Here is a 12,496-nt window from a genome sequence, read left to right on the forward strand (position 1 = left end):
AGACCATGAAAGACCAGAAGCCATAAAGGGGATTCTGGGTGAAGGAGCCAGACGCCTCCTGAGAGGGCCCCAAGAGCCCCAGAGGGAGGATCCACCCCAAATATCATCTCGTTAGCCGAGTTCCTCCCTCAGGTGTTTAAAGGCGGACCCCGTATGAAGGAGGGAAGAAGCATCAGGGAGCCCTCACTTAGACATAAGAGAAACATGGTCCCCAAGCAGCCATCACTGACCTGAAGACTTCAGACTTGTTTGCACATGGGGCACTTGGGGAGGGTCAGAGAGGGGACTCGGGTACCCCCTGGGCCAGACTTGGAAGGGCTAGTGGGGGTACTGGCCGGGGCACTGGGCCTGGGGCAGGAAGGCCCAAGATCAAATGTGAATCCAGGCACTTTTTAGCCCTGTGACTCTGGACAAGTCACTTTAATCACCACCTGCCTCAGTTTCCCCACTTGCAAAATGGGGATAATTATAGCACCCACTTCACAGTGTTGTTGATGGAGGGCAAATGAAATTATACTTGTAAGACACTTTGCCAGCCCCCAGTGCTATATAAATGCTATTATCATTATTATTCTTATGTAACCTGTGAAGTTTCTTCCAACTCAGACATCCCTTTTAAGACTCTTAAGGGAAATGGCAGGTAACCCGCCTAAAAACAATCGTGTCATGTTAAAATTGTTTTTGAGGCTGCGAGTGAAGAAAGAGCCTGACCTCTTGTGAAAAGAACGGTTTTGTTTTGGCAGAAAGTCATGCTATAAAATCGCAGGATTCTGGGTAAATTAGCCACCGATGAGCAGAGAAGTGGGAGGAAGGAAGCGAACTGCCAGAGAAATCCTTGACTAAAGCCCCCACTATGTGTGCCACAGAGAAGAGCTCTGGGTTTTGGCCTTCTTCTCCATGGAGCAGGCCCAGGAAAGGGTCAACTGAGGTAGGCAAGCAGAGTGGACATTGGTGACGCTGTAAACGCTCGAGACTCTGGAGAGGCAGAAATAGCAGCATCAAGTTTACAGGAAACTAAAAATAAATGGGTGCTATCTGATTTGTAAGATATTAAGAAAAAAAGGGAAAAGAAAAAGAAAAGGATTTTCTCTGAGAAAGGCAAGGGAGGCAGTCAAGTGACTCCTGGCTGATGGAGCTTAAACAGGGAGCATTTACCGGTTAGAGCAGCCTCAAAGCTGCATGCAGGACCTCAGCTGGACATGAGAATTTAAAATGTTTTAGGGTTGGGAAGTTGAGTTTTGAAGAAAAAGCAGACACTGAATGTGATTTCAATTTCTAGCAAAAGTCTGAAAATCCTGATTAAGAGAAATCTTGGTGACCACCTAGAAAAGGAAGCATCTAAGTTGGGGAGCCCGGGTGGGCAGGGCAGCCTGCTGAGCCTCAGGACCTTCTGGCCACGAGCCTGGCAGCTGAGCCAAGTGCCCCACGAAGGCTTGCCCAGCTCTGTGACAAGGCGCTTGGTCGCTCCCCTCCCTTTGTCTTGTGGCAAAGACAGAGAGATCCAGACCAGATGGGATTCAAGCAGATGGATCCCCAAGGTTGGCTCCCAAGAGAACTCGTCAGGAGGCCATTTCCCTCAGAGGGAGATTGCCAATAAGCGCTGCGGGGATCGGGGCTGGGTCCAGGCTGCGATTTAACATCTTTCCCAATGACCTGGATGAGGCACGGAGGCCATGCTCCCCAAACTTGTAGATGACACAAAACTAAGAAGAAAATAACATGCTGATGAGCCAGATTTCTAAACACTCCAACTGATCAGAAACTGGGCTAAATCGAGGAAAATGAAATTGAAAAAGGATGTAGAGTCTTAGAACAGTCATGTTAAAAAATAACTTCAAACAGAAGTCTGGCTTTAAAAAAACAGGAGTGCAAGCTCAGCAAGTCAGCGGCGCACATTGTAATCAAGAAAGCGAACAGAATAGGGGGCCGGATGCTGGGGGGCTGGGTCCTGGGGGCCCACCCTCCAGGCATACGGAAGGCTCCCCCACTGCCTTCTACTGTGGCCACCACACATCCGGGCTCTCCATTTCAGGAGGGCCACTGAAAAGCATGAAATTGTCCAGAGAGGGACTGGGACAGGGAAGGAAACGGGGAGACTTAGCCTAGAGCCAGTGTGGGGATGGATGGAAGAAGAGAGGATGCTGTGATGTCAGAGAGCAGGCCGGGAGGCAAAGAGAAGGGAAAGGAAAGACTCACAACCCGGGGGGAGGGTCTCGGTTCAGGCAAAGAGCTTGACAGCCACATGTCCGGGGTGCTGTAGATGAGGGGGAAGAGACTGCTACCAGGCTTCCCAGGTTTGGGGGAGAGCAGGTGGGGTGAGGTTTAGAGGCGCCGAGTTGGAGCTGACAGCGGGACACTCAATGGGAGAAGCAACTGAAGGCACTGCGTGCAGACAGAGGCCTGGGGAGAGCCTGGCCCCGGGGAAGGAAGGAGATGGCCAGAGCCGATCACCTGGCCGCTGGTGCTCCCTCAGAGCCAGTGCTCCCCCAGAATCTTCTGCCTGGCTGCTGGTGCTCCCCCATTGTCAGCTCCTGGCTCCCTTCAGTTCCACCTTCCCCTAGGCCCCCCCCCCCCAAGCTTTCCTTGAGTATCTCCATTTTCCCCGTCTGTGTGTATCATTGTGTCCCTCAATAGACTGTGAGGTCCTCGGGACGGGCTCTCTCTGCCCTTTTTTGTATAACCAGCACTGGGCAAACAGCAGGCACTTAATAAACACTTAAGGCCTGAGGAGCAGTGCAGAACAAGGGATGTTAGGCAACACCCTAAATCCTGAAGGACACACACAGCCCCGACATTAACTCTAAGTCACACGGTATAAATAATTCATTAATTCAGTCTCGGGACTCCCCATCTCCATCCCTCTGTATTCAGCAGTCCCTCCCACGTGCCTTTTTCCCTCCCTGCACATTATTGGGAATTGACCTTCCGACTTGCGGTTACCCAAACGGTTGTTCCCAGACCCTTCAGCTGCAGCAGACGCCCCGAACAAACCCCGTATTTATTGGGTAACCTTTCGCTTCAGTCACCAAGAGCACAGAGGGCCATCGGTCAGTGGGAGTCTGAGACGTTACAGAAAACATGACTCGCCGATCATTTCCTGCCAGTTTATGAGTGAAAGGTGGGCAGAGCCCAGTCTGGGAGCCACGTCATCCTTCTGAATTCAGATCCACCCTCAGACACTGCCCCTATGTCCTCGTCTGTAAAATGAACTAGAGAAGGGAGTTCTCTCCAGGCTCTGCCAAGACCCCCAATGGGGCACAAAGAGTCAGACATGATGGAAAACGATCAGACCACAGTTAGTGGGTAAGGACTGAAAACAGCTTCTCTCTAGGTCTCAGGGGTCCAACCTTGGTGACACAATTTTCAGGCACTAACGGGTCAATGTGAGGGGTGTACAGGAGATCTTGTTCACAGAAGTCTAGTAACGGAACTGGATCAAGGACAAGACCTTGTCGCTCTGCCCAAGTAAAGCTTTGTGCCGCAGCACAGCGACTCGGGAAGGAAGAGACTGTGCTTTTTTCCATGTTTGCCATTTACAAATGATTATGTCAGTTGTTCAGTGAATATTTATTAAGCACCTACTGGGTGGCAAACACTGTGCTAAAGGGAAGCTGGGAAAAAGCAAACTCGGCCCCTCCCCTCACGGCACTCCCCATGGGATAGGGGCGACCCAAAACTAACTAGGCAGAGACAAGGTTTCTCCCCAGGAGGCCGTGTAGGAGAGGGCCCTGCTGGGCACGGGGCACTGGGAGGACATGTAGGAGAGGGGTCTGGCTCTGCCAGGTGTGGGGCACTGGGAGAACGACTAGGAGAGAGCCCTGCTGAGCGCGGGCACCAGGAAGCCGTCTGGGAGAGGGCTCTGGCTCGGCCGGGCGCGGGGCATGAGGCACCAGGAGGCCCACTTTCCATATGAGGCAGAGCAGAGACCGGAGGTGAGAAATGACCGGTCACGGGGGGCAGTGGGTAAGCAGTGGGGCTGCACTGCAGGAGGCTGGAAAGGTAAGGCCCACGGAGCAGGGCCAGAGGAAGAAAGCATAAACCTCAGTGCAGTTAAAAAGACAAAACAAAAAACAAACCCTCCGGCAGAGAGGGGGCAGAACCCCTGCGGATCCCTTGTCTCCATCATGCCCCACCCTCTGGGCCCCCTTTTGGGGTTCTCTGGGCAGAGCTACCACAGAGCTCACCATTTCCTTCTCCAGCTCATTTTACAGCTGAGAAAACTGAGGCAAATGGGGGAGAGGGACATGTCACCTAGGGCCACACTGCTGGGAAGTGTCTGAGGCCGGATTTGAACTCGGGAAGAGCGGCCCTGGCTCCAGACTGGCGCTCTGACCGCTGTACCACCCGGCTGTGCTGACATATCAAACACCCCCCACAATCATTTTTTTAGTTCTGCATGAACATATTTCTTCTCTTGGTGGCCAGTTAAGCCCACTGGGGGACCCCACAATAATCAAACCAAGCAGCTTCAGAAATCCAGGTAGCCCACTTAGTTTTGCGCGGTCCTTGGGCCACAAGCCACACACTAATCTCCACCTGCCAGTTCAGAAATGTGTCCCAGATCACAAGGAAGAGAAAAAGAGCCAAGATGAAAAAAGGAAAACCTCTGATGAGTGAGGGGAGAATGACCTCAGGGCCCCTCTTTCATGGTAGCTAAGTGGGACCACCCTTACACATAAAAGACTCTGTAACTATTATGAATTTTATAGAAAGACTAAGAAAAATCCAACTAGAAATATTTTAAGGTAAAAATAAATCTAAAATGGAGGCCAAAAAGGAAAAGTAATTTCCTTCTTTGAATAATATAAATCATCACAGGTATTTCAAATTTTAAGTAGTCAAATTTGGAATATAATTCATGTATGGTCCTTGTATGGAGGATTTGTTTACAAAAAAATAAAATACTCAAAAAATAAAAGGTTATTTAAATAACCCTATATGAGAAAAAAATTGAATTAAAACATCCAGATAGATTTAGAAGGGAGTTATAACAACATTCAAAGGAAAATAATATCAATATTACATAAACTCTATACAAAAATAGGGAAAGAAGAGAACCTTCTAGTTTCTTTCTAGGACACATACATGATTTTTGATATTTAAACCGAGACCAAAAAGAGAGATAAAGGGAAAAAAATGCCTAATAAATGTAACAGCAGCATAGTGTTTGGTAAACCCAAAGTCTTCACTTGCGTGAGAAAGGATTTACTATAGAAACTGCTGAGAACACTGAAAACCAATCTGGCAGAAATTAGATCTAGATCAACATCTTACACTATACACCACGATAAAAGCCAAGGGAATATATGATAGAAATGAAATATAATATCATGAGCAAATTAAAGACCCTTCAAAAAAAAGGTCAAATGATGACAAGAGGAAAAAACAGATCATTTTGAGTACAAAAAAAATCAAGCCCTTTGAAATTTAATTGGTAAGAGTCACATGGCCAAAGGTGAGAGGTAGCTAAAGGAGAAAGGCATGATGGGAAAAGGTTACCTGAAAGTGAGGCTCCTTGAGAATACTGACCAGCTCTGCAACATTTTCATCTACATTTATTAATGGGCTGATGTCTTCAAGAATTTCATTCACTAGTTCCAAGTTATTATCACTGACAGCTTCAAGTTTAGAATCTTCGAGTCTCTCGTGAGCCTGAAATCACGACAAATTTATATTAACATCAGTATTACTTTTCATTCTTTCTGCTCCAATTATCGTTTTCATCTTGATTTATTAATGTTCCAGAAAGATTTTTTACAAACCATAGTATTTTGACGTTTGACTCGCATAAGTGAAATTTTGGTTTGTTATACACATGCACACACATTACCAGCAACAGTTTTTCAAGCGGTATCAGACTAATAATTCACACCCTAATCCCATTTCTAAAATGCAAATTTTGTAATGAACTCAAAGATCTAAAAAAGCTGGCTGCAACTTTTTTCGGAAATAGTTTTAACTGAATGCTAATTAAGGAGGCCTTATTCTCACCAGAATTTACTAATCTTTCTAGCTTAAAATGCAATAAATATTAATGCTGCAACTTAAAAATTATGCTTACTATGTATCCATCAAGAAAACGTGTCAGGAGTGGTTTCTGAGGTAACTGATTTTTTCTCTTTTTAAAAATAGGTCAATTATATTTCCTTCTCCACCCATCTTATGAGATGAAAATATGGAGATGAAATCATAATAAGGGAGCGAAGGCACCTCTGGCCAGACGGAACGCACACGTAATGAACTGTGCTAATGCTGCAGTCATTCACCGCAGACTGGGGCCGCAAAGGGAGAAGCGACGGCAGGGCTCAAATGAAGAGGGATGCCCGCTCTGCCACGGCCGGTGAAGTGACAGAAGAAAAATGAGCGGGTGTGAAGGACAAAAAGCGGCCACACGGACAGACACGAGCAACCCCAAGCTCGAGATCAGGGGAAATGAGACCAGGCGTTAGTGCTACGAAGTGTTGCGCTCACTTAGCACAACCGCATCTCGGCGGCTTCTGGGCCGGAAGAAACCTCCCCAACGCTGATTAAAAATGACAGCAGATCTGCTCGTGTGCGTACTTGTCTGAGCTCGGCCCAAACTTCAGCTGGGTCTTGCCATCTTGTTCACGGTACAGTTTGCCAGAATAAATAGGGCAGGGGTGTTAAACACCTTCCCAGGTACAGCCCGACTGGATTAAAATGTGATCGAAGAATATGGAACAAAATAAACAAGAATAGAACAAAACACAGATAGTGACATGTTAAAACTAAGTCACCAGGATGCTATGGATGGATTAGTACGTGCCACGTGCCCCCTCCCCCCATTTCTGTTTGAGTAAGGGAACAAACAGAAAGTAATTTTAGTTTGGTCAAAAATGGGAGAAATGTTAGAAGACCAAGAGAAAGCAAAAACCTGGGAAAGGACAAATAATAGCTATCACATTTTTAAAAAAATCCTTCTCTCCTCATTTCTAGCTTTATTTTTTTAAAAAGTGACAATAAAAATAAGGAAAAATTATACCCAAGTTGTCATGTAATTGGGAGGGAGGGAGGGAAGAAAGAAGGAAGGGAAAGAGAGAAGGAAGGAAGTGGGGAGGGAGGGAGAAAGAGAGACAGAGACAGATAAAGAGAGAGGACAGAGAGAGAGACAGAAAGAGGGACAGAGAGACAGACAGACAGAGGGAGAGACAAGAGATACCAAACTCAACCTTGTGAGATCAGGGAAGTTTCTCCTTCCCTGATAAAGGGTAAACCAGGCAAAGACTACTGGGATGTGCCCAGTTGGCGTGGCAGTTCCTCCGGCCAGAGGCAGGCAGCATCGACCCAACTGAGCTTTTACTCAGCACCTCTCCCCCCAGGGATCTTGCTACAACTTACAAAAAGCTACAAAATCACCCTTCAGTCAGGAAGAGAATGGTCTGCATGGGAGAAATCACCCAGAGAAGAGGCTCTTCCTGGATCCTCTGAGTTAATAGCAATCTCGGCCCTCCCCATTCCCCTGGAGGCTGCATGGCCCTTCCCCACATAGGGAGGTCCTCCCTTGTTCTGCCTCTGGAGCCTCCTAGGCCTCAGGCCTCCAGGGCCGGGCTCAGTGACAGCCTAAGCTAAGTGAGAGAGGAGCAGGGAGGGAACCGGGCCTTATGGGGGACAGGGCCTGGGGCAGTGGGAAGCAGCCCCTGGGTTCTAATCTACGCAGCCTTGGTGGGGGGCCTCAATGGCTGCCAAGGTCTCTCCTACTCTCAACCTAATGGTCTTCCGAGATTTCAACTGGGGCTGGAAAGGGAAGAAGGTAACGGAGAAGGTGAAGCATTCCCCCACTTTCTTGCCCAAATTCCATCTTTAAAAAGAAAGAATTCACCGAAAATCCCCAGCTTCTTTTGCCCTTCCAGAACCATGTAAAGTCCAGTCTCTAATTCAAAGCAAGGATTAAGTCCCACAGAGTGAGCACTTGCTGTCTGCTGTCTGCTTTCAAAAGAGCCAGCCTGTGCATCTCTGGAGTTCCTTCCCCCTTCCCTTTGTTCAAGCTCACAGCCCTCAGGGTCTCCTCTGATACCGGTGGGATGATCCCTCCCTCCCATCTCCTTTTCCTTTAGCCATCTTCCCCCTTTTCCCTGACCCCCATTGAGCCTTCTCCTTCCCCTGCTGCCTCTTCCCCCTGCCTCTGACCCCTGCTCCTTCTCACCTGCTGCTCTGTCAGCCTTGGTGCTTTGGGGGATCCCCAGGGCTCTGTTCTGGCTGCTTTCCCCTAGATTCTCCCCTGGTGACCTCCTACCTTCCCACAGATTCTCCAGTGCTGTCAAACCTAGCTTTTCTCCAGAGACCCAGGTAGACCCTGCGTTCTGAGTTAGCTGGAGGCCGTCTCATGCTCAACAGATCCCACAAAGACCCCATTTTCTTACCTATTTCCTCTTCCCTTACCCGTTTCCAAAGACAGTCTGTCTCACCCCCATCAACCCTTTAAACTCTTCCTCCCCACCCCCACCAGCTGCTCAAGCCTTGTCAATCCTCCGTCCTTCCTTTTCCTGTTACCATGGCCGCCCCTCAGGTCGCCAGAGCTCAGCGGTCACCTCCAGCCTCAGTCTCTCCCTCTCTCCTCCATCTTCCGCACAATTACCCCAAAAGTTTCCTGAACCACAAATCTGTCCATGTTACTCTCCTGCTCCAGAGTCCTCAGTGATTCCCTCTTGTCCTCATTACGAATAAAATCAACCCAAACTCGGCTTTGCACGACCCCTCCCGAGCCTGCCTCCGGCCCCTTTTTGGGAATCACTTAACAAAAAGGATGGACCGCTGCCGACCACATGGGGGCTATTGCACAGCTTGGCTGCCATTCCTGCACTGGACTTGTCCCCATCTCCTCCCGACATCCTTCCTGCCCGGCTTCTTCCTCCCTCTGCCGTGGGCTATGAATGCCCAAGGCCATTGGCCCCCCAAAGGCTCTGGCCCCCAGCTCTCCTCCTCAACTCTGGGCTCGGTCTCGAGACACAGCCCAAGTACAGAAGTGATACATAACCCATAAAAGCCCAAATCCCGAGGCCCAGAACAAAGTTAACAAAAGAATCTCAAAGCCAATGAAAACATTTGTTGTGGATTTTGGGGAACTCCAAAGATGTCGGTTTGTGGATGAGCTCGTTTCCGAGCTTCCTGCTTTGGAATCTGGATTCACTGACTGATTTCACAGTTTATTAAACTCTGAATTTAGCCTCTTTCTGAACTGGGGAATTCTCAGACTGCAGGCTCAGACTCGTGAAGGATCTCGGGGGACATTTTGTCCAGGCCCCAAAGTCAGGTCCAGCGGCAAAGCCGGGATTCGGATCCAGGCCTCCAGTGCCAAAATCCAGCGCGCTCTCCACTGGGCCACAGCCTGTTAGCAGCCGTGTTTCTGCAGAGAGTGCTTACTGCATGCTGGCAGCCCAGGATGGAAGGCCCCTGGAGGAGAACGGAGGGGGCAGGAACAAGGAAAACCGGCTGAGAAAATGTCCAAGGAAAACTGATGTACGAGATCTCAGAGACAAGAGAAGCAGCGCGAGGACGGGCAGCTGCTGGGCAGCAGAGAGCCAGGCTTTCTTCAAAACATTACTCGTTAAAGGGATCAATGAAAGGACTCCAGGACTCCCCACCCCCACCTAAGGCTGGCTTCAGAAGCCGCCCCCAACTGGAAACACTGAGGGGTTCCAGGTAGTGTGAGAGGAACATGGCGGGCTTTTGGCTAGAGATACTGCACATAGTAATGATTCCTTACAGAAAGGGGCGGCAAGCCTTTGGCTAACTGTCAGGATGTTACCTCCCCATCACCAGAGAACATCAGAATTCCTCGTGGAGAGGATCAAGGCTCTGAGCCGGTGGGCGGCCCTTCCTGGGATCCAGAATCCTGGGATTAAACCTGCGTTCTCTATTCAGCTCCCAGAGTCCATCGGGGCAACTAAGACTCTTAAGGGGCTGGGCCCGGGGGGCCGGGGAAGAAGCCACCTAACCCAAGGCTCAGCTTTCTCATTTATAAAATCAGAGCATTGGAAGAATGATTTCTGTGGCCCCTCCCTACTCCCCCCTTCATCTGTGATACAGGATGCTGCTGGGATTTCTCTGACCAGAGGAAGGCAGAGCTGGAACCGTAAAGTTCTGTTTTTAATGTAAAAAGAAAAAGAAAAGTGGTTTTCACTGAACACTTTAGGATTTCACCATAAGACAGGGACTACCATTTGCTGGCTAAAAAGATACTGTTCCAGCCTACGTCTGCCACGGTAAGATCCGAAGCATCGCAGCCCTTCCAAGCAACGTTTCCACGCTTGACCCACGAACAAAGCCAGTTACCTTTGCGAGGGATTTCACGATTGGGTTCTCCATGATGCCCTTGAGGAAGATGAGGTCTATTTCTCCCGCCCCTGTAGACGAGGGCAGCTCGGTGAGGTTGTCCAGTACCTGCTGCATTGCTGCTGCTGCTGCTGTTAAAAGGGGAAAAAAGAGGGAAAAATGAAATGACAACCAACTGTGGGCCAGAGCCAACTTCAGTTAAAACCCGAGGCAGGGCTGACAAGCGTTTGTCCCTCTAAAAGAGCTGGTGAAGCTGAGGACTAAAAGCATAAAACGCAAAATTGTAGCCAGTCAATAAATGGGTATTAAGCACCTACTATTTGCCAGGTTTTGTGCTAACAAATGGGAATACAAATGGCAAAAGATAAGTCCCTCACCAAGCCATATAATGGATAAATGAGAAATAATCACTCAAGGGAAGGTACTAGAATTAAGGGGCACCAGAAGAGGCTTCTTGCACAAAGGGAGGGGAGAGTTGTCTAGGCTCTCACGTTAGCCCAGGGGATCAGGAGGCCGAGAGGAGGGGGAAAACAGCATGAGGGGCAGCCAGAGAAAACGCCAGAGTTGGGAGATGGCGGCTTTGGTTTGAGAATAGCCAGGCCATGTTACTAGGTCAAGGATGTTCACAATAAGCACTGGTTTGAGGAAAAAAAAAGAAAAAAAAAAAAAAAAGGCACAACAAAAATAATTGCTGCTCGCAGGCCAGTCCCACCCTTCTCAGGTCAGTCAAAGATCTATTAAGCACTTACTATGTGTTTTAAACACCTTCAAGAGCTAATAAGTGCTGGGCCTCCCCTATATCATCTGTTGCAGAAAAATCCTAGGAACTCCAGAAGCTCCTCCAGATTCAGTTCCAGAGACTTTCTGGCTCAGTCACCGCACCTGGCCTGATTGTTGCTGGCCCAGGGAGCGCCACCCTGCCAGGGACCAGCTCTCGCCTCTCACTCCCCACCGGACCTAGCACAGACCAGGCCGGCCACCAACACTTGCCGTCTGACGGCCCTTTTGGCCACAGCATCTATCGCCGTGGCTGGGAACGCGGCCTCGTGGGGAACGTGGCCTCACTCCCTGGGACTAACTCGTGTTCTGCTGTTGTAAGGTATGTTGCCAGAGTCAAGCTCTGATTTCAGCAAAGGGAAGACGCGTGATGCTTGTGACTGACCGACGGTCTGAGGATCGTTTGTCCAGGATTCTGGCAGCCTGGGTTTCCCCTCTCCCCTCCTGTGGGATCCTGATCATCTGCAGACCAGGAGAGCTCCCAGGGTCCATCCACAACACAAAAGGGCTCTGGGAGAAACACGAAGTGAGCCTAAAGCAATCTCTCCTCCAAGCCTTCCCCCTTGAATGTCTCTTTGTCGACTCTCAATGGAGCACAGAGAGGGAGGTCAGCGTGGGCAGAAGAGAGAACACGCATCAAGAGGCAGAGTGAACCCTTGAGCCCGGTCTGGCTCAGCCATTGACAAGCTGGGGGATCTCAGAAACTGTCTCCTCTCCAATCTGTAAAATGGAGTCAGCTTTCCAAGGTGTCAACTCAGAAGCTACTAAGAAAAAAGCAAGCACCCATAGAGCAAAGCACTGCCTCCATTACTCGTGAAAGCTTCATAATAACCTGCAAGGTGGGTGTTATTATCCCCATTTTAGAAATGAGGAAACTGAGGCAGACAGAGGGTCACAGATCTGAGGGCGGGTCTTACAGACTCCAAATTTAGCATTCCAGGCCCTATCCCTGACCTTCACGACTACATTTGCCAACATTTACTCGATCTTTAGAAAATATCTGAAAACCACAAAATGTAGTTGAAAAGTAGAACTTTCCAATTTTATTTCCAATGAATGGCTTCCCTGGGCAAAGCAGCACGACCACAGCAGGCCCCTTCACTGAGAAAAGGGAAGGCAGGAATTTACAGGCCTTCCTACGTAGAAACAGACCACAAAGTTGCATTCCAATTTTCTACAATAGATTTCATTATATAAGGCAAATTTTACCGAGTAGTTGGAATTTAACCACCTACATTGTTTCATAATGCTTCTTAAAAATCCTATTCCACAAAATATTTTTTGTTCCCCTTTAAAAGGCAAACTATGTGTATTTAAAGGTTTTATTGTAGCTAATAAATTAGTTGGTATCTATGTGGGTTTATGGACTATTTTTAATATAAAAAGGCTTCTGTAATTATATTTTATGGTGGTTTTGCTCACATTT

General features: G+C 48.6%; 1 protein-coding gene across 7 annotated transcripts in view; it reads right to left on the reverse strand.

Moving 5' to 3' along the window:
• MPP6 (membrane palmitoylated protein 6) overlaps positions 1 to 12,496 on the reverse strand; it is a 65,339-nt gene that overhangs the window by 19,313 nt on the left and 33,530 nt on the right. For 3 of the 7 annotated variants that reach the window (XM_031940585.1, XM_031940584.1, XM_031940583.1), the window contains 2 exons: positions 10,294 to 10,424; positions 5,500 to 5,652 (listed from right to left, as the gene is read on the reverse strand). In XM_031940585.1, the coding sequence (XP_031796445.1) occupies positions 5,500 to 5,652; positions 10,294 to 10,410 (270 nt within the window). In that variant the 5' untranslated portion in view covers positions 10,411 to 10,424. Of the gene's footprint in view, positions 1 to 5,499; positions 5,653 to 6,561; positions 6,724 to 8,381; positions 8,446 to 8,511; positions 8,532 to 8,596; positions 8,694 to 10,293; positions 10,425 to 12,496 lie in introns of those variants that run through there. The other 4 variants (XM_031940586.1, XM_031940587.1, XM_031940588.1 and 1 more) reach the window with 4 other exon arrangements.

Source organism: Sarcophilus harrisii, chromosome 5, assembly GCF_902635505.1.
Source record: "Sarcophilus harrisii chromosome 5, mSarHar1.11, whole genome shotgun sequence".
In the NCBI taxonomy this organism is placed as follows: Eukaryota; Metazoa; Chordata; class Mammalia; order Dasyuromorphia; family Dasyuridae; genus Sarcophilus; species Sarcophilus harrisii.